Genomic DNA, 20,012 nt, shown 5'->3' with positions numbered 1-20,012 from the left:
TCATCCGCCGTACAGCCCTGACTTGGCACCCAATAACTTTTTTTTATTCCCGCACATCAAGAAAAAAATGCGTGGTCAACGATTTTCGTCGCCAGAAGATGCTCTTAAAGCGTTCAAAAATCATATTTTGGAGGTGTCTCAATTGGAGTGGAAAAAGTGCTTCGACAATTGGTTTGAGCGCATGCAAAAGTGTATAAATCAGGCTGGAGAATACTTTGAAAAACAATAAACAATTTTTGTTGATAAATATTCGCATTTTCATTATTAGCTCAGGAATATATATAGCAGCCCTCGTAATTGCGTCCACATACTGTCGAAAAAATGCGCTGAAATATATCAATGTCGTGATAAAGCTCGTACAGCTCGTGGTTCATTCTAATGCGGTAGTCGTCGCCAACTCATAGAGGACCAAAGATCTTACGAAGAACTTTTCTCTCGAACACTCCCAGTGCTGCTTCATCATTCTGTGATAACGTCCATGCTTCTGCGCCATACAGAAGCACAGGGAGGATGAGCGACCTATAGAGCGTAAGTTTCGTTTGTCGAGAGAGAGCTCTACATCCCAATTGTTTACTGAGCCCATAGTAGCACCTATTAGCAATGGTGATTCTTCGTCTGATCTCCAGACTGACATCATTTGTATTCGTTACGGCGGTGTTAAGGTAGATGAAATCCTTGACAGATTCGAAAGTATAGTCGTCAGCCACTAGCCCAGTGTCCGAGCGACGCACATTTCTACCAATAGCCGACATATTCTTCGTTTTTCCCTCATTCACCGCTAAACCCATTCTTGAAGATTCCTTTTTGATAGCAGCAAAAGCAGCTGTAACATCACGCTTGCTACGCCCTATGATGTCAATGTCGTCGGCGTAAGCAAGGAGCTGGACACATTTGTAGAATATTGTTTTATTACGATGAACACCTGCCCTGCGCATGATCACTTCCATGACGAAATTGAAGAGGTCACATGATAAGGGATCACCTTGTCTAAAGCCTCGCACGGTATCAAAAGGTTCAGAGAGACTCGATCCTACCTTGACGGAGCTACGTGTATTACTCAGTGTCATTCTGCAAAGTCGTATTAATTTTGCAGGGATACCGAGCTCAGACATTGCGGCGTAAACGCGATCCCTAATGGGGCTATCGAAAGCTGCTTTATAATCGACAAAAAGATGATGAGTGTCGATGTTATGTTCGTGGGCTTTTTCTAGGATTTGTCGCAGTGTGAATATCTGATCAATGGTGGAGCGACCAGGTCGAAAGCCGCACTGATAATGTCCAATCAGTGAATTGGCATGTGGCTTCAACCTTTCACACAGTACAGTTGAAAGAACCTTGTACGCGACAGGTATTAGACTAATCCCGCGATAGTTGGCGCAAATCGTCGGGTCACCTTTTTTCAAGACAGGACAAAGGGTACTGAGATTTTTGTTCAATATTATTCAACATTAATGCGTTTTAAACTTTTCGGCATTAGAGAATAAAACAGTCACATAAAGTCAAACAGCATATGACAATTATCATGTACAATAGAGAAAACACTGGAATTACTACCATCTCGAAAAAGCTCTTAATCACTAAATAATTCTTTTCAACTTAATAATATCCGCATTTAATTCAATAGGATATAGTTCCCGAATGCAACTATAATGAAATACTTCAAACCACATTGTTTGCTCTTGCGGATATGAATAGTAATCCCCTTCCAGACGTTTCTACATTTATAATTATCGCAACAAAGAAAATATCAATTAGTTGAAGAGTATTTAAACCCTTCACTCGGATGCAGGGTCAGCTTCCTAGCCTATCAAAAACTCTTTTGGATTTATTCGCGTGCTAAGCAGTGTCACAAATCAAACTGTCTATTCCTGATATCTGCCCAATCTGATTTACTATCTATGAAGTCATCAACATATTTTATTGTGCCTCGTCATATATAAATCTGGCCCACCCGTAATTCGGTTTCAGCAAGGTGACAAAACATCCTGAACTTTTAAATAGGTAAGATACAATATCAGTATCCTCTTTCTTTTACATCAGTTTTAGAATAAATTTCAAATTCAATCCTTCATGATTTCTTTAACATGAAAAATTGGATGTCATTTTTCTCTGCTGCAAGCACTCTGATAAAGCCCTTATCGGACTGTATTATATTATAAAAAAAAAGCGATGCTAACTGTAAAATTGAAATTCAATAACTATTACCTTTACATTCTAATATAGGTATGTATAATATATTAACTAAAATATATACCACGTCATAAAGAGGAATTATTCAACCATTAATAAAATATATACCTAATCTTTATTTATTTATTTACACTTATTTATCTATAATTATACATTTATTAATCATCTTTTATAGATTTCATCATTTTCTCTCTTGCTTTATGCGTTTGTGATTTGCAGTGAGTATGATAATTACATTCGTATGCAAATGTTTTGTTACAGAGATTACAGCTACAAAGTACACAGTCATAAATATCACTGGCTCTTTTCACTGTATGCATGAACCTTACCTATGGATTCGGTCTTTATTATGGATCAGTAAATGTTGTTTTAAACACTTGTTGTTTGTAAAGCCTTTAGTGCAGAATTCGCATTTATATGGACGGTTATTAGTATGCATGCGTCTAAAACAAAAACTTTTTACCTCTTATTTTAAATAAATATTTACATTAATTATTACCCCACGTGTTGGTTTCTTTGATATGCACATGTAAATTTACGTTCGCAATAAACACAACTATATGGCCGTTCTCCAGTGTGTACACGCTCGTGTATTTTTAACTCATTACTACCCACAAACTTTTTGGGGCAATATCTAGGAAAAGAAATTCAATTTCAATAAATCTAATAACTAATATACGAAATATTTGAAATCGTTACTTGCAAGCGTGTTTTTTTATACCCTTATGTCTTCGAATGTGATAATGATAATGATTATGTGCAGTAAATATACGACCACAAAATTCGCATACCCATGTTCGATTAGTTGTGTTTTTTGGATTTGATTTTTTATGTAATGTAGGTTTTTTGTCTAACATAAATATGGGTTTAGTTTGTACTGCGCTTTCGTCGGATACAGATTCTACATTAATATTACTATTTTCTAAACTTTCCTCAATTATATCATTAAAATCGAAACTAACTGTTTTTGAGGATATATCTTCAGTAAAATCATCATCACTAACAACTTCCTCATTTTTTTGGTCAACCATTGTTTGCGAAATATCGTTTATCTTTTCGATTTTATAAAAATAGTCATATTGTGCACTTAATCGTTCCTGAAATTTGTTCGAGGAAAAGTAATTTTGTGCTCGTAAACACCTCATTTGAAATTTATAGGCTATTTCTAAATTTGTTTCACAATTTTCACATATATATGGTGGCAAGCCTACATCATTTCGTAACTAAAATGCAATTAAATGAAATTTATTCAGTCAATTATATTACTAAAGTACTAGGATATTTGGTCATAATACCTCAATACCAAGCAGGCTCTGAACTTCTCGCATAGTTTCTCTGTTTTCAAATAAATTCTGCGCAATGCTGCTATTAACAACATTGACACACAATCTGCACCAGTTTAAATCCATGGTATATCGTATACTTCAATTAATAAATCCTTTACATTATTTAAAACAGTTACCAAAAACCGAACTGTGTAGTAAAAATTCGCGCATTTAAGAAAATGTCAAAATAAAAACATGTTAGGGATGCCATTACTCAAGAATAAAATTTTTGGGCTATTCGATTGTCACAAAATTTAAGTTCAATATGACATGTACATGTCTACATAATAGAAAATACTGACTTTTTCTAATAAAGATTTATTAATAACTGGTTAAAGCAAATGCTATACAGATAATTGCTTCGCCTATATGAGATTTAATTTTTCTGTGAGCCATATTGGATTAATAATGTTTTTACACCAATGATCGACATTTCTATCTTTCAGTTCTTATGAAAGAAGTTTCATTTCTTGGAACTAAATATTAATTTTTGTTTATATTATTAGTGTCCTTATATATAAAGTATTCTTCATACATAAAAATTTCCAGAGTCATTCTTATGTTATTAAGTTTGTTCCATAGTAACTTCGAGTAACCCGTAGTAACTTCGAGTAACACTGTGTATACACAAGTGCGTTCCATCAGCAAATTTTCGTGTAAATTTTATTTGTTTTACTATGAGTAGTTCGTGGAACAGACCAATTATGTTTCTTTGCATGTTATTTTGTTACTTACTCTGACAGTAAACAGATCTTTTTTAAATCGTTTCTGGTGTTCTTTGTAGGTTTAGTATTCTTTGTTTTAATTTTTACATTAATTTTTGTGCTACAATTCACAATAATATGATTCAGCTGATGTGTTGCCGAATACCGAAAAGGTATCAGACCTGGTTCCTCGGATATGCGTAAATATTTATTTTTATTTTATGGATTGAACATTTTTATAACTTGAATTGTTAATTAATTAAGTTGAAATAAAGTAAAAAATAATTTAAACACTTGTTTAATATTGGTTTCGTTTTTTAGGAATATACAAAAAATATAATCAATAAAAGTTAAAATCCTAAGAAACAAAACCGACTTTAAAATATTTTCGACGTAACAATTCAAAAAATTTAAAACAAAATTAGACTTGTTTAATGCTGAAAATTTTCAGAATATACAACATTCATGCACATTTTTATATGTGCGTTAAAAAGTCTTTGTGATTTAAGTTGCAATTATCGACCTACATTAGCACATTTTTGTATAAATTTTTATGAAAAATGACATTAATTGCTTTACATAAGCTCAACCCGTCAATAATTTAGGTCAACATTATTATCTAGGAGTAACATTCATATACATATGTTTCTTTTTAAAATGCGCTTTTAAGAAACAATAGGCATAAAAGCAATATTAAAATAGTTGAAATATGCAACCACCGCCTCCCATTTTATCTTCAGTCTACCCTATCTCGTAGCGAATTACATCCCAACAGATAAGACAAATTCAATCCTTTGAAAATAGTTCTTTGTGGTTGTATCACTCACAAACTCAGGCAATTGCAATAACAATTACTAACTATCTATTACTAGGGGATATTTTACCAGGCACAATATTCTTCCTTGTCATTCTTGTTATCCATTTATTTTGATTTAGATAAATTGGTTTTGCTAAATATTAAGTTTATGTAGTAGAAGTAGTATTCTTCTTTATTATATATAAGTTATATTTATATAGGTTATATGCAAAATTAACTTTATACATTTTCAATAATTTATAATATACAAAACATAAATATTATAAATATTTATACTATAAATAAGTAAAACCTAACTAAATTGACATGAATAGTTTCTATTTATTCCTTATACAATTATGGCTTTCGCCGTTAATCGGAGGTTTGGACTTGTGTTTAATTGCTCTTCATTGCAGTAACTATCAGCCTATTAGTGTTAAAATGCTTCTAATATAATATTTTCTCTTTAACGAATTGCCGTTTTAGATCCATAAGATATGCCAGTTTTCTCCATTTAGCAGCATCATTAACTCGTTCATATCTAAAGTTTGTTTTTCAAAATAATGTACCCGTAAATGTGTTATATCTTCCTTTTCTCCAGTATTGCATAGTGTGCATCTCGGATCTGACGAGTTCATATAGGGAGCACAGTTGAACTTTAACAGTTCTCCTCGAGTTTTGAAAATATATCCAATTGCTTCATCACTGAAACGTTCGGCTAAGTAATTGTTGTTGTCTAAGTCAAAATCAAGTTGTCTGCGTAAAACACGAGTTAAGCTTTATCGATTTTCTGCTACGAACTTTCCTCTATACGCAATACCGATTTTTACTAATATTTTTTGCTGCCACTGCCTCCACGACTGTATGTTGTCGATTATCAACGTTTCTCCGTGATCCGTTGTTAGATCAGCTCACGTTTTAAAAAAGGGGCTCTTTTCTCCAAGTAGAGATATAGCTAAGATTTTAGCTAACCGCAAGCTTGCCATATTAAAAACTTTTAACATATACTTGAAGTGGGTTTCTAAAGTGTATAAGTACAGAGGTGACAAGTCAGTCTCCAAATAAATCATTCGGTTGGGTGTGTTAAGCGGTAATCGCCATATTTTTTTTACAAAAAATCGTAAAAGTTTTTATACTTCTTCATATTGCAGATCTCCCCATACCTGAGGCACATAGCACATCTTGTAGTAGCTTCGTAGAGTTAAAATTTTGTTTTGAATGATAAATTATTTTTAAATATATTTTTCCATGAGCAGTTAATAGCTTTTTTAGTTTCCTTCAATTTTTCATTAAATGTCTATTAAATGTAGCATTATGTTATAATGCATCCATGTTCCAAGATATTTATATTCCTTAACTATTTCTATATTTTCTCTCTCTAGTGTCCATATTTCTTCATTTGTATATCACCTGTGATGCTTTTTAAAGATTATTGCTTTTGATTTTCCAATATTAACTGTTAGCCCCCATAGCATACAGTAACAGTGTAGTTCGTTTATCATAATTTGTAAACAGTCGGGACTTTCTGCTAGGAGAATGATGTTATCTGCATACAAAACAGTTTTAACATTTACACCATTTATATATGTACCTCCAGATAGATGTGTAACCACGTTGTCTATATAAATTGAAAACGGAATCGGACTGAGTACGCAACCTTGTTTACCTCCTGCATCAATAGGAAACCATTCTGATAAGTGTTTCCCATCCCATACAGCTGCATGATTTTCGGTATATAAACTGCTTAGAATCTTAATAAATTTAGTTGACATGCCAATACTACAGAGTTTATATAATAAAGCGTTTCTGTTTACTGAGTCAAACGCTGCTTTAAAATCGAAGAAGAATGTATATAGCTTTTGCCTTTTTCCATGTACTGCTTGGCTTTACTTGTAAAACATAAAATATTATCGATTGTTAAGTATCCTTTCCTAAAATCTGTCTGGTATTCACTGAGTAAATTATATTCTGCTACCCAAGCCTTTAGCCTTTCAAGGAGCATTCCTGTGAATAATTTTTCATTGGAGTTTAAAAAGGAAATGTCTCTATAATTATTCGCAATCTGCAGGTTTCCTTTTTTTAAGAGCGGATAAATGATAACTGTTTTTAAGCCTTTAGGAGCTGTTCTGGCATTTCATACTTTATTAAAAACTAATACTAACTTTGCGATAAAATTTGATGATGTATTTTTATAGATCTCTATGAGGATTCTGCCTTCTCTCGGCGCTTTATTGAACTTGCTGTTTATTAATATTTTATTAATTTCTTCTGTAGTGATTTTATTATTCATTATCCAGATCTATTTTAATATTTGATTAACGAAACTAAATGCATACCCAACTTGAGCATTCAATAGCGTTGAGAAGTAACACGACAAATGGGTAGAATTCAACTCTGTACTTTTGGTGAACTTTTGTCCATTAAGTTTTCGCAACATATTCCAATACGCTTTGCTACCATTAACTGATCTTAAGTAGTTAGCTTACTCAGAGTAATATAAGTTTTACATTTACAAAGTAGTTTAAACTCTTTATTTGCACTTGTATATAACAGTTGGGCTTCCACTTCTTCATGCTGCTTTGCAGTGTGAAGTAAATTGAATGTTCGCCTTTGTGCTGAATCGCATTCCGCATCATACCATGCTTGCTTATATTTTCTTTATGAGTGTTTTTATTTCAACAATTTAATTCCATTTTCAGCTGTTAGTTGGTAATCTTCCATTAAAAATAACTTGTGCTCTAAGTTTAATGCAAATTTATGTGCATTTCGATCTGAGCACAACTGTTTAAGAAGTAATTTTAGTTCCACCTGTTCTGGGTTTCTGGAAAACTGACCAGAGACATTTACTTCTCGTGGCATATGATCCGGGTAAATTAAGTCAACTAATTTAAAGTTTTTGACTAATTGCGCCCATAGTCCTTTAATTAAGCAATAGTCTATTACTGAACGACCATTATTTCTTATATAGGTAAATTCTACTTTCTCTTAGCGCATGCAGAGTATACGGATTATGCTCATAGACTTGCTTATCACAAATTCTTGCATTAAAATCACCAACAATCATAACATTTTCTAGTCCAGCATCTGTAAGGAAGTCATTGAAAGTTTTCAAAATCCCTTTCCCAGTTATTGCAGGCTTCCGTAAGTCGTAGTTAATTTAACAAGTGTTCTTCTACCACTTAGAATAAAGTTCGCTTTATTTGTTAAATGTGTTTGCTTCTTTATCGCATATAGTTCGCCTCCAATTTGCTGTGTAATGTTTTGTTTTTTAAACCGGCTACATTATATGATAATATTTTCAAGTTAAAGCTGCCATGTAATGCTGACTCGTTGTTGAATTCTACTGTACGTTTAATTCTAGAAACTTTTTTAATTTCATTTGAATGTGTTGTTTGCCTTTTTTCGTGCAAACGCTTTCCGAAATATTTACTAGTTTTTTGGATTTATTTTGTTGTGCAATTCAATATAGTTGATACATATATTTTTTACCTTGGTACCGTATAGTAATTGTAAAGCAGCACCTGCATCTTCATTATTGTTCATTAGTTTGTAATGAACAGTAACCCACCTAAACCATTTGTTCCCTATCCGTAATTTATCATATCTAACGGTAACGCGATGTTTCGATCTCACTTGGAGTATTTGCTTTTTTAATTCCAGCATAATACTGTCCCTGCCAGCTTACCAGCATTTTTCAGTACTTCTACTACGTTTTCTTCTGTCTCCATCTCTACACTAGTACGGTCATATTACCGTCTTTTTCAGACGTTTTTCGAGTATCATTTATTTTTGTTGAAACTTGAAGAACATCACTTCATAGTTTTTGTACTTCTTCACCTAATGCTTTATTCGCTAGTAGACCTTTGAAAATTGAATGTTTCTTTTTTGCTTGCGTTTCAAGCGTAGAAATCCTTTTACTATCTAAAGTCCTATGGTATATGCTTTGAGGTTTTCAACTTCAACTTTTTAGATTTTCGTTAAAACTTCTTTTTTACCATTCTTAATTATGTCTTTTAATTGGTTCACACTCAGATCGCCTACTTTAAGAGTATAATTAAAGCTACTCAGTCCGTCTTCAGACGAGGTTGTAAGTTTATTGCCGCCTTTTACATGTCCTTGATTATTGGAATAAGGTCTCAATTATTGACATTTTACGAAACATTAACAGGAATATTTTTGTAAAACATTCACAAGTGGCATTAGTTTGTTTAAATTTCAGTATCAGATATTCAGGGTACTAAGATGACCATAGAATATAATTGAAATATTGGTTTAAATAAAAAATTAAAAAATGATTATTATTATTATTGACCAATTAGAATGTTTTAAAAACGAAATTATTATTTACAAATTTTGGTAATTTAAACAAAGTATTATATATTGTACAATATCGTATACTTTAATGACAATATGGTATTATGAAGGTTTTATTTTGGAAATTCCTATATTTACTTAATTTACATAATAATTATGTAGTCACCTTAATGGTAGCGGGTGCGTAATAAATAAATAGACAATTTTTATATCAATCATGTTATAAATATGATATATTTATTTATGTTCAAAGGTAGTTTGTAAAAAATTCAGAACATATAACAAAATATTACCTTGCATTAATTTTTGACAATTAAAAAATTTCAAAATATTTTTTTTTACTGTTGAAGATGTCTGAAATCAATACGTACATATACAATTAGAAATATACAAAATAAATGTTTAGAATATTTCTATTTGTAAAATTACTTATAATTAAAATACATACAAGCACAAAAAATATATAATTGAAATTTTATAAGCTCCAAAAAGCTTATGTTACACCAATCGTCTTATTTATAAAATAAAAAAAGAAATTTTTATATTTTAATCACTACTCATTTGCTGCACTTTCTGAACATTTTTTTTTATGTATTTGCGATTTGCAATGAGTGCGATAATTGCATTCATATGAAAAGGTTTTATTACACGGCTCACAACTATAATGAAACAAATTAATTAAAACATTTTTTACGTATATTGTTTCCTTACCGATAACGTTCACCAATATGTATCAATAAGTGTTTTTTTAAAGCCTTATTATTTACGAATCCTTTACAACAATAATTACATTTGTGTGGACGGTAATTGGTATGCATTCGCCTATAAAGAAATCAATTTAATTCCTAAGTTGTATAAGTTATCATATTCTTACCCTTCATGCAGCTTTCTGCGATACTCAGTAGGAAATTTTTTGTCACAATATGTGCAGCCAAAGGGTTTCTCTCCAGTATGTGTGCGTTCATGATTTGTTTTTTCAGTACTCATTACAAATCGCATTGGACAATAACTACAAAATTAATTATTCGTCTATTACATAAAAATAGTATTTGCAAAATATAGTACTTGCAAGCGTATTTTTTAATTCCTTTATGTCTGCGTATATGATAATGATAATGATTGTGAGCAGTAAAGATTCGGCCGCAAAACTCGCATACCCATGTTCTGTTGCTTACATATTTTTTTGGTTTTGATTTCTTGTATATAGTAGGTTCATTATGCAACATTATTGTTGGTTGTGTTCGTACGGTATTTTCCTCAGATGATGATTCTTCTTCTTTGGGACTATTTTCTAGATTTTCCTCAATTATATCATCAAAATCATAACTTTCAGTTCCAGTTTCAGATTTAACAAGTTTAACCTTATCAATTGTTTGAGAAAGAGTATCCGCATTTCCGTTTGTATAATTATAGTCATTTTGTGAACTTAATCGCTCCTTGAATTTGTTTGAAGCAAAATAATTTTGTGCTCGTAAACATCGCATTTTAAATTTATGCGCTGATTCTAAATTCACTTCACAGTCTTCACATATATACGGTGGTAATGATGAATCGTTTTGCAACTAAATTTAAAATAAATATATATTATTTAAAAGTTTTTGCAATCTAAACCGCCGAATCTCATCAGGATATTAATTTTAATACCTTAACACCAATTAAATTCTCAATTTCTACCATAGTTGTACTATCCTCAAATAAATTTTGAGCAAAATTACTACTAACAACATTAACACATAATCTGCACCAGCTTAAATCCATAATGGAACATATGAAGTAGAAAGATTGCTCAAAGCAAAACCAATAATCAAAAAATCCATGCAACCAAATAACAACTGTGCGCCATTAAGCAAATATCAAAACAATGCAGAAATTACAGAGATGCCAATATTACAAAAAAAAAATGTTTTGCTAATTATTACGATACAACAAATGTAGTCGTAAACAGTTGCGATACGATATATAATTTTACGATATGGGATAAAGATTTCGTTGAATTCAGTTCAAAAGAATATAAGAAATATCAAAGATTTTAGTGTTAAGAACAGTGTCTAAAATTTTATTTTATGTATTTAAGTATTCAACATTTAGACAAAGGAGAATATACAAAAATAAAACGGTTGATTTATTGAAATCATCAATAAAAATGAAATGATTATTGATTCATTTTTACACTCGCAAATTGAATAAACTCCATTCTTTGAAATATATATTCAAATTGATTATTTTTATTTAGTATAATAAATGAAAAAAAAAATTTCTTGATCTAATTATACATGTAAAGAAATTTATTATATAAATAAACCACAATAAACCAAAAATAAATTTGTTTTTGTGTGTTTGACAAATGTACAAATGTTAAACTGAAAAATGTGTTTCAATTATAATAACTCCAGTATTATGATTCAGCAATAAATCATTTGCTGTAAAAAATTTCTAAATTTAATTTCTTACTAAAAAATTTCAAATTATACATTGAAAATTAATTAACTAATAAAGCTATATATTTTGTATGAATTAACTTTATTCAAAATATAATTAGTATCGATGTGGATATGTTAATCGCAAATAGTTTGCTTTGCTTCTACCAATTTTCTTTTATGAGTTAATGATTTCAGATGGGTGTGATAATTGCATTTGTATGAAAAGGATTTACCGCAGGGCTCACAACTAAAATGAAATTAATTATTTATTTAATAAGTAGGTTATAATGGTACTTCTTTACCAAAATTGCTGACCAATATGTATCAACAAATGTTTTTGTAAGGATTTATTATTTACGAATCCTTTACAACAAAATCTACATTTGTGTGGACGATTATTTGTATGCATACTTCTAAAATTAAATAAATTTAACTATTTTATAATTAAACGTTATATATATTTTTTAATCACCTTTCATGTAATTTTCTTCGATATTCAGTAGAAAATCTTTGATCGCAATACGTACAACCAAAAGGTCGTTCTCCAGTGTGTGTACGTTCGTGTATTATTTTCTCTGTACTGCATATAAATTTTTTGGGACAATAACTGAAAAACAATTTCTTTTTCAATTACTTTCATTATATACTAATTCTAAGTTGTCTTACTTGCAAGCGTGTTTTTTTATGCCCCTATGCCTTCTTATATGATGATAATAAAGATTTCGCGTAGCAAGTTGTCGACCACAGATTTCGCATATTTGTGGTCGATCACTGCTATATTTTTTTTTGCTTTTCGAATAGATAGACGGTTCATCTTCTACTAATTGTGTTGTGGTTTTTAATGGCATACTATCTTCATCAGTTGGTAATTCATGCTCAACATTGTTGTCTGCGACATCTTCATTTATACAATTTGAATCAAATATATGTATTTGTTTAAATTCTAGTTCTCTTTCATTTTTGATTGCAACTAATATATTGCACTCCATATCATTTTCTTGAATACTTTTCTTAGCTTCATCTAATCTTTCTTTAAATTTATTTGAAGCAAAATAGCTTTGTGCTCGTAAACAACGAACACGAAATTCATGTATCATTTCCAGTTTCAGTTCACAATCTTCACAAATATATGGAGGCAAATCTGCTTCGTTTTTTAACTAAAATTAAAAATGCATTAAACTTTGAATTTGTTAATCGACCTGTATTTCTTTTATAATCATTGTTTGTTTATTTTTTAACTGGCTATAGGTCACTTTTTTTCAATAAAAATAAAAAGCCTTTGTTTGATGTTTTTTAATTAATTCTATATTTCGACTTTCGACTCTCTTTGCATTGTACAATATAGACAATAGAATAAACACGACAATTGGATTAATGGATTGTAATAATATTAATTTTTATTTTTATTAGAGCATGATCCTGATGACAACTCTCAAAGGGAAGCGAAGTATAGAATTAATTAAAAAATATCAAAAAAGGATTTTTAATTTTTATTGAAAAAAAGTGGCCTATAGCCAGTTAAAAAATAAACAAGGAATCATTTATAATGCATATTACATTTAACTGTTTACATCAATTTTATAACAGAGAAGTTATACCTGAATTCCAACTAGCTCCTTAAATTCTTGCATAATTTTATTGTTATCAAACAGATTTTCTGCAACTTTGCTGCTAACAACATTAACACATAATCTGCACCAACTTAAATCCATGATGTAGTACAAGTAGCTTAATTTTTAAAATATTTAGATTCTAAACCAAAATAAATGATAAGATATTAAAACAACATCTCTCTGTCAAGAAATGTCAAATTTTGTTATCTTTCAATAGTGCCACCTTTTAAAATAAATGTTTTCTTTATTAGATTTTAACTTATTCCTTAGCTCTGATTATGTTTACTATTCTGCTATAAAGGCAAAATTTAGTTTATACAGTAATAACATCCATTTTGCACGAAAATGTATCATTAAACTAAATATAAAAATATTTTCTATAATATTTAGTTATATACATATATGTATATATATTTATTTCTATAAATTTCAAATCAATAGAAAAGTATAAATTTCGTGAGTTGATAAAGCATTGTTTTTAATGAGAAAAAAAATTTCTTTCACATAAAGCAATGTCTTGGGGAATTTTATCCAGACTTTACTCTATCGAGACAAAAGATAGAGAAGTAGTTTGCTGACTTCAAAAGTGACCGTAGACACACCGGTGATGTGTCGTCACCATCTGGTCATCCAAATTCATCAATTATGATAGAAAACAATAAAGTCCAAATATTGTTTAGTCTATTATAAGTTGAAGCTACGTGAGATAAGGTATTTTGTATGAATATTTGTTTATAAGAAAGTTCTGTTCGAAGTGGGTACTGCTATTATCCATTATATACCATTAACATTAGCAGTAAAAAATTATTTCTTTATGCGATATGCAAATATGGCTTCAGCGCTGTACTTCGGAATCAATATGGAAATTAGTTGAGATTTCCATATTTTTGGTTGCATACGATATAAAATTAATTTTTTTTTATTGGTACGGAGAAAAAAGTGTTCTTTTGTAAAGGCGATTCATCATTTGACAAGTTATTACTGCAATGTCCTGTTACGACATATTTTGTTCGTTATTTTGTAGTTTTACTTAATTTCTATAATAATATTTTAAAATAATTAATTTATTAATTTTAATCATACAATAAAAATTTTTTACAAATAAACATTGTTTTACACTTGTTATAAAGGTTACACAACGACAAGATCAACCAAAATTTCAAAATCCTATTTTTAATTTTTTGACAATTTTTTTGACACAATTTGAATATGGCACAAAAATAATTCCTAAACAAAATCTTCCATGGGGTTTTGGTGTAAACTGAGTGAGTATTGTAAGTATGTATTTTATTTAATTCATTATGTCTTTTTACTATATTTCAGTGGTACATTTTTCAAATATCCAAAATAATCAGTAATTGACTATATATAAGTATAATTAATAAAATAATTTATTCAAAAAATTCAATTTTAGTCTTCATTATTGGTATGTTTTGGTAGATAAGGCCCTAATTTTACTTTAAAATTACTTCGAATTGATTTTTCATCCATCATATAGCCCAGGCTTCTAGCGATTATTATGTGCTTGCAGATCTTAAAAGACTGTTCCTGGAAAAGAAATTTTACTTTAACAATGAAATAATATTCAAAAAACAAGCGCCTATATTAAATGTAAAAACGAATCTTTCTATAAGAAAGGTATACAAATGGTACTGATGCTAGAGATTATATTAAAAAATAAATACGAAATACAAACGAAAAAGCGTTGTTTCTAGATCAATATTTTTATTATATTTTAATTCAATTGTATATATTTAATTAAGATATAATATTTGTATCTTCTATTATATTCAAAAGTGGAGAAATATAACTCGAAAATGACTAATAATGATTCAATGTGATCTTTATAATACAATCTCTAAAAAAATTATATTTTCTTAATCTCATTAGCACACAATAGATCTTTTAGGTCGGGATGCATTCATAGTTGAGATTGACTCATTAAGTAGTCAATCTCAACTAATATAAAATTTTTTGGTTGTTTCTTGAGTTAAGTTTTACAAATTAATCTATATTAGTTTATTCAAATTTACTTAAAAAAACCAAATATAAGTGGTTAAATTTTAAAATATATGTATACGTTTGTAACTTTTCAAACATAATAACAATCATTGTGCCTTTTTTGATAACAAGTACGATATTGGAAGTTTTAAATACATTTATTCGCTGAAAATTTATATAGAATTTAACTTGAGTGATGATCATAGATTGCAGTCAATATTATTATTAAATGTTTGTTATTCATCTCGGCTATGGCGATCTTCTTAACACGATAAGAATTTTGGATGTCATAAAATGCCGTTACTGTCTAATAAGAATAGTATATGACTTGGGACTCTTGGATACGAGACTATGATAACAAAAGTCCTTGGCGCTACAAAATAAAATTTATTAATTAAGGACTTTATTGTCGATACATAAAATCGCAGCACTTATGCTATTTTAGAAATCTCATCCCATATCGCTTATTACAGAAATATGTATCTCTGCTTTAAGCTTTAATAACCGTTTACTATTTTCAGACACAAATATAAAATAATAAATTATACTAATAATACTAAAATTTTCGCAATTATTTGTCTAGATTCTAATGTTTTTGAAGATTTTCATAATGTAAATAAAAATATTTATTAGGTCAGTGGCTTCAACTCGATGTCATTTTAAACGGGACTTATAAAACGAGTTGTGATTTAATTGTTTTTAGACTTAATACATTTTAAAAAAAATTACAATTATATTTTTGAAAATAAACTCGAACAATCTCGTTGTCCTATTTTTTGAGCAATCATTTATTTCTCTAGATATCGTTAAAGGTGTTATTGTTATATTAGTCCAATGTAATCTGAAAAATAAGTTAATGTGAAAGGATGAGGTATTTGGTTGGAGGAAAGATGGATGCATAGAAGATGTTGACCCTAGTAACAACATTTAAACAACATTGGGTCAACAAGAAGATATTTAAAAATAGGTTATTATAACGATTATCTTTTCCGCAATTGTCGAAAATACATTTTGTTTAAAATATAAAGATCGTATGAATTAAATTGCTTAAAAGTATAGGGTCGAAAGAATATTTTGGTTAAACTGCATATTTACATTGTTTCTGGAGTAAGTAAATTTACTTAATAAGGTTATTAATTCTATAGATCGATATTTTAAATATAACTGGTGTTTAATCTTAGTTCCGTATCCTGGAACTATATTTGAATATATTGAGTTTCATTTTTTGTAAAGAGCACAGTTAATTGTTTGTATTTCAGTTGGTGTAAACTGTAGTACTGCGCTTATAGCATTCATCATGTGACGTTTTCCATCTGCATCTTTGGAAACCATAAAACTAATAATAACATTTTTTAAATACTCTAAATTTGCTCCTTCACGAGTTTTACAGCGCTCCAGTCTAAAAACAAATTTTTATTTCAACATACAAAATCGAACCAAATATGTTTTATACCTATCAACTTGTTCTTCCAGATTAGAAATTTGATCACTTAACTCTTCTTGAGCTGTTACTTTTTCATGAATTACTTTACGTAGTGCGGTTTCGGCTGCATACTTTGACTTACGTAGACCAGTTATTTCAATATCTTTCCGTGCTATTTCATTGGCATAATGAAGCATATGACAATTTTCACCAACTGATAGTTTCTTTGACTTTAAACCCGTTTTTGGCTTCAGCGCAGTTGGTCCCTCAACGCTTTCAGCATCAGATGACACCACGCTAGTTTCTGTGCATGCTTTATTTAGTTGCACAGTGGGCATTGAAGGTTGGAATATTTCAAACGAAGTTTGTAATGTTTTAATTTCATGCTCTTTTTCATCAAGCAACTGTAGGGAGCGCTCACGTTGCTTTTGTAATTGCTGTTCCAAATCGTTAACTTTACAACGGTATTCATTTTCTAATTCTGTTAGCGCATCCTTTCCCTTGAGACGTTCCACCTTTACTGCCTGACGTAATTTTTCGCTGTGTAACTTTATTTCAGTTTCCTGTTCATCAATATTTCGGTTTAGAACTTTAACTTTTTCTTGCAATGTAGCGATATGTGATTTTTGTACTTGCAATTTTTCTTCAAGACGTAATATATCAATCTTAGCTTAATTGTTAAATTAAATTGTTATTGACAAAATAAATTTAGAATAGAATATGAATTATTTAAAAAACAAGTCACCTGTGTCATACTGTTGATGTATGCGGTGTAAATCTTCTTTGCATTGGCTGTGATCCGTGTTAACAGCAAATATATTGCTTAAATCAATTGAATTATTTGAGTGCACATTTTCATTTAACAATATTTTTTTAAGACGTATAATTTCGTCAACAATGCCAGACGTATCTTGCAGTGAGGAACTTTTTTTTAAGGCAACAACAGAGTCTGAATCATAATTTTCACTCAATCTTTCTAGTTCTTGTAATTTTTTTTTTAAGGAGTGTATGTTTTCCTGGTCTTGTTGGCGTAAGCGATCATAACTGCCAACACTGCTGCTTAGTTCAGCAAGACGTGCTTCAAGATTAGCTACGCGTACTTCATGCAAAGCTACTTGTTTTTTGCTTTGTTCCTCAGCAACTAATGCTCTTTTCTGTTCATTTTTTATAGCTATTGCATGTTGTTCCTTTAATTGTTGCATTTCCTATAGAAAAAATATTTATTATTTTTCCACATATACAATAGTTAATTCAATATTACCAGTTGAACTTGCTTTAATACGACACTACTGTCCATAGCATCGTCCAATCCATACTTCTTGTTATAAGCTTGTAATTGTTTAATCTGTGCTTTAGCTTCCTTTAACTGTGCTTGTAGGTCTCGCCATTGATTATTTCCTGCATCATTACTAGCAAATTGAGTTTTAAAGTTATTTAACTGCATCTCAATATTTTCTTTTAAATGTCTTTCGTCACCATACAATTTTTGCAGTTCTCTAATCATTAACATTTGATTATTAGTTTCACGTTCACGATCTTGACGTTCTTTAACCCATTTGGCTTTCACCTCCTCCAAGGCTATGTTGGACTGATTTTCATTGTGCTTAATTTTTAAGTTTAATTCGTCAATAACCTCATCTTTTTGCATTAATTGTCCCCGTAATTGCTTTTTATCACCTTGAAATGAAGCTTCCATACGAGATTTCTCAGCAGATAAAGTGGCTAAGGAATTCATAAGTGTTATAATCTGCGTTTGCAAATCGGAGGAATTAAGATTTTCTTTTTCTTTTGATGTAGAGATTGATTTTGACAAGCTTTCTTGACTTGCATTAGCAGAAGTAGCTTCAACAGACAATGGAAGTTGCACATCTTGGTTAGATTTAGTTGTAATGGCAGCTAAGCTTGCTTCAAGCGCTTCTTTCTCCTTTAACAATCCTTTATATGCTGTCACTACATCTATTTACATTAAATAGACATGTAATTATTATTGTAATTATATTTTCCCTAATTTAGTTTAATTACCTTTTAACCTTTTTTCATAACGAGCAATTGTGTCTTTCTGGGTTGAAACCAGGTTTTCTAGTTCACTTCTCCTATCCATGATGCTTCAATCAACAATTTCAAGATAACATTGCTGGCAGAAATTATACCAACTGTTCAATATTGGCACTAATGAAACTAAAATGAAACCACTTAGGTTTATAAAATATCTCAAAAACATATGATTTCAATTGGAGATAATTTTAAAAGTGGCATACATGCTGCATGGGACTGTATACATCAAATAATTGCTTCATCAAACATTTTAAAAAAATTGAACATTACTTGCTACTGCTACTGCGAAATATTTAATGCGATTAACATTAGATAAACAACCATTATATATTAATATACATATTTAAGATCTTGTATATATATGTATATACACAATGCAAAATGCAAAACACATAGTTTGAAAGCTGAATTAATAATTAATTATTAATGAATTGGTCATATAAATTAATTAATTAATTTCTATATTGATTGTCATTTTGATATGGATTCTTATTCTTATTTGCGTTTGTATAGTCCTAGCTTATTCACAAAGCAGAAATAATTGTAGTTTTACACTTTCGAACCGCTTTGCTAAAGTCATATATACATAGCTAATAATAATTTTATCTCTAAATCAAAATACAGACAAAAGCAGCAATTTTTAGTTTGTATTATAGGGAATTACTTAATCTCAAGTTTTATGTGTTTTTATACAAATTAAGATTCAATTGTAATTTTACTACAAATGGAGTAGTATAGAATTTTTTTAGAAACTAAACCTGATTTAAATTTTCATTATATATTTGTAAGATTTATCACTAGTATATAAATTGCATAGATTAAGTTAATAAAATTATATAAATGTACACAAATGTACATAATGTAATTTGGTAATTTAGCAGTCATTAATTCAAAGCATAAACTTATGGCGTTTTCGATTGGTAAATCTGGATTGAACATACATTTACTCTAGAACTGTTATATTTTATTGCCTAATAGAATCTTTTTAAAGTAATTGCTTAGTAGATACTTATATTTTTCATAAATGCATATATCGAATCGAATCACAATTTATTAGGCGTCATATAAAAAGAGCTGTTTATTTCAGGGTAATCTTGCTACTCTGGCAAAATTTCAAGAGTGTTATAAATTAATTTCAAGTGTTATACATTTATTTCGAAAGTTATACAGA

General features: G+C 29.8%; 4 protein-coding genes across 4 annotated transcripts; all 4 read right to left on the bottom strand.

The window, feature by feature from the left end:
* Positions 1 to 2,299: 2,299 nt before the first annotated feature.
* On the bottom strand, positions 2,300 to 3,718 carry LOC119685206 (transcription factor Ouib-like). The gene is made up of 5 exons (XM_038099438.1): positions 3,486 to 3,718; positions 2,890 to 3,413; positions 2,690 to 2,824; positions 2,520 to 2,633; positions 2,300 to 2,460 (listed from the first exon to the last, which is right to left on the bottom strand). Exons 1-5 carry the CDS (start codon positions 3,597 to 3,599, stop codon positions 2,349 to 2,351), a joined length of 999 nt encoding a protein of 332 aa, XP_037955366.1. The 5' UTR covers positions 3,600 to 3,718; the 3' UTR covers positions 2,300 to 2,348.
* Positions 3,719 to 9,537: 5,819 nt separating this feature from the next.
* Positions 9,538 to 11,187, bottom strand: LOC119685207 (zinc finger protein 658-like). Its single transcript, XM_038099439.1, has 5 exons — positions 10,974 to 11,187; positions 10,395 to 10,891; positions 10,204 to 10,338; positions 10,041 to 10,151; positions 9,538 to 9,988 (listed from the first exon to the last, which is right to left on the bottom strand). Exons 1-5 carry the CDS (start codon positions 11,085 to 11,087, stop codon positions 9,883 to 9,885), a joined length of 963 nt encoding a protein of 320 aa, XP_037955367.1. The 5' UTR covers positions 11,088 to 11,187; the 3' UTR covers positions 9,538 to 9,882.
* Positions 11,188 to 11,830: 643 nt separating this feature from the next.
* Positions 11,831 to 13,544, bottom strand: LOC119685208 (transcription factor Ouib-like). Its single transcript, XM_038099440.1, has 5 exons — positions 13,348 to 13,544; positions 12,416 to 12,906; positions 12,222 to 12,356; positions 12,052 to 12,162; positions 11,831 to 11,996 (listed from the first exon to the last, which is right to left on the bottom strand). The coding sequence occupies exons 1-5, from the start codon at positions 13,459 to 13,461 to the stop codon at positions 11,885 to 11,887; spliced, it is 963 nt and encodes a 320-aa protein (XP_037955368.1). The 5' UTR covers positions 13,462 to 13,544; the 3' UTR covers positions 11,831 to 11,884.
* A 2,448-nt stretch (positions 13,545 to 15,992) lies between these two features.
* On the bottom strand, positions 15,993 to 19,034 carry LOC119685194 (GRIP and coiled-coil domain-containing protein 1-like). The gene is made up of 5 exons (XM_038099421.1): positions 18,809 to 19,034; positions 18,048 to 18,742; positions 17,532 to 17,991; positions 16,817 to 17,456; positions 15,993 to 16,762 (listed from the first exon to the last, which is right to left on the bottom strand). Exons 1-5 carry the CDS (start codon positions 18,885 to 18,887, stop codon positions 16,582 to 16,584), a joined length of 2,055 nt encoding a protein of 684 aa, XP_037955349.1. The 5' UTR covers positions 18,888 to 19,034; the 3' UTR covers positions 15,993 to 16,581.
* Between the last annotated feature and the right edge of the window lie 978 nt (positions 19,035 to 20,012).

The sequence above is a fragment of the Teleopsis dalmanni genome, chromosome 2 (genome assembly GCF_002237135.1).
Source record: "Teleopsis dalmanni isolate 2A chromosome 2, ASM223713v2, whole genome shotgun sequence".
Lineage (NCBI taxonomy): Eukaryota > Metazoa > Arthropoda > Insecta > Diptera > Diopsidae > Teleopsis > Teleopsis dalmanni.
This window is presented reverse-complemented; position numbering and strand designations above follow the sequence as displayed.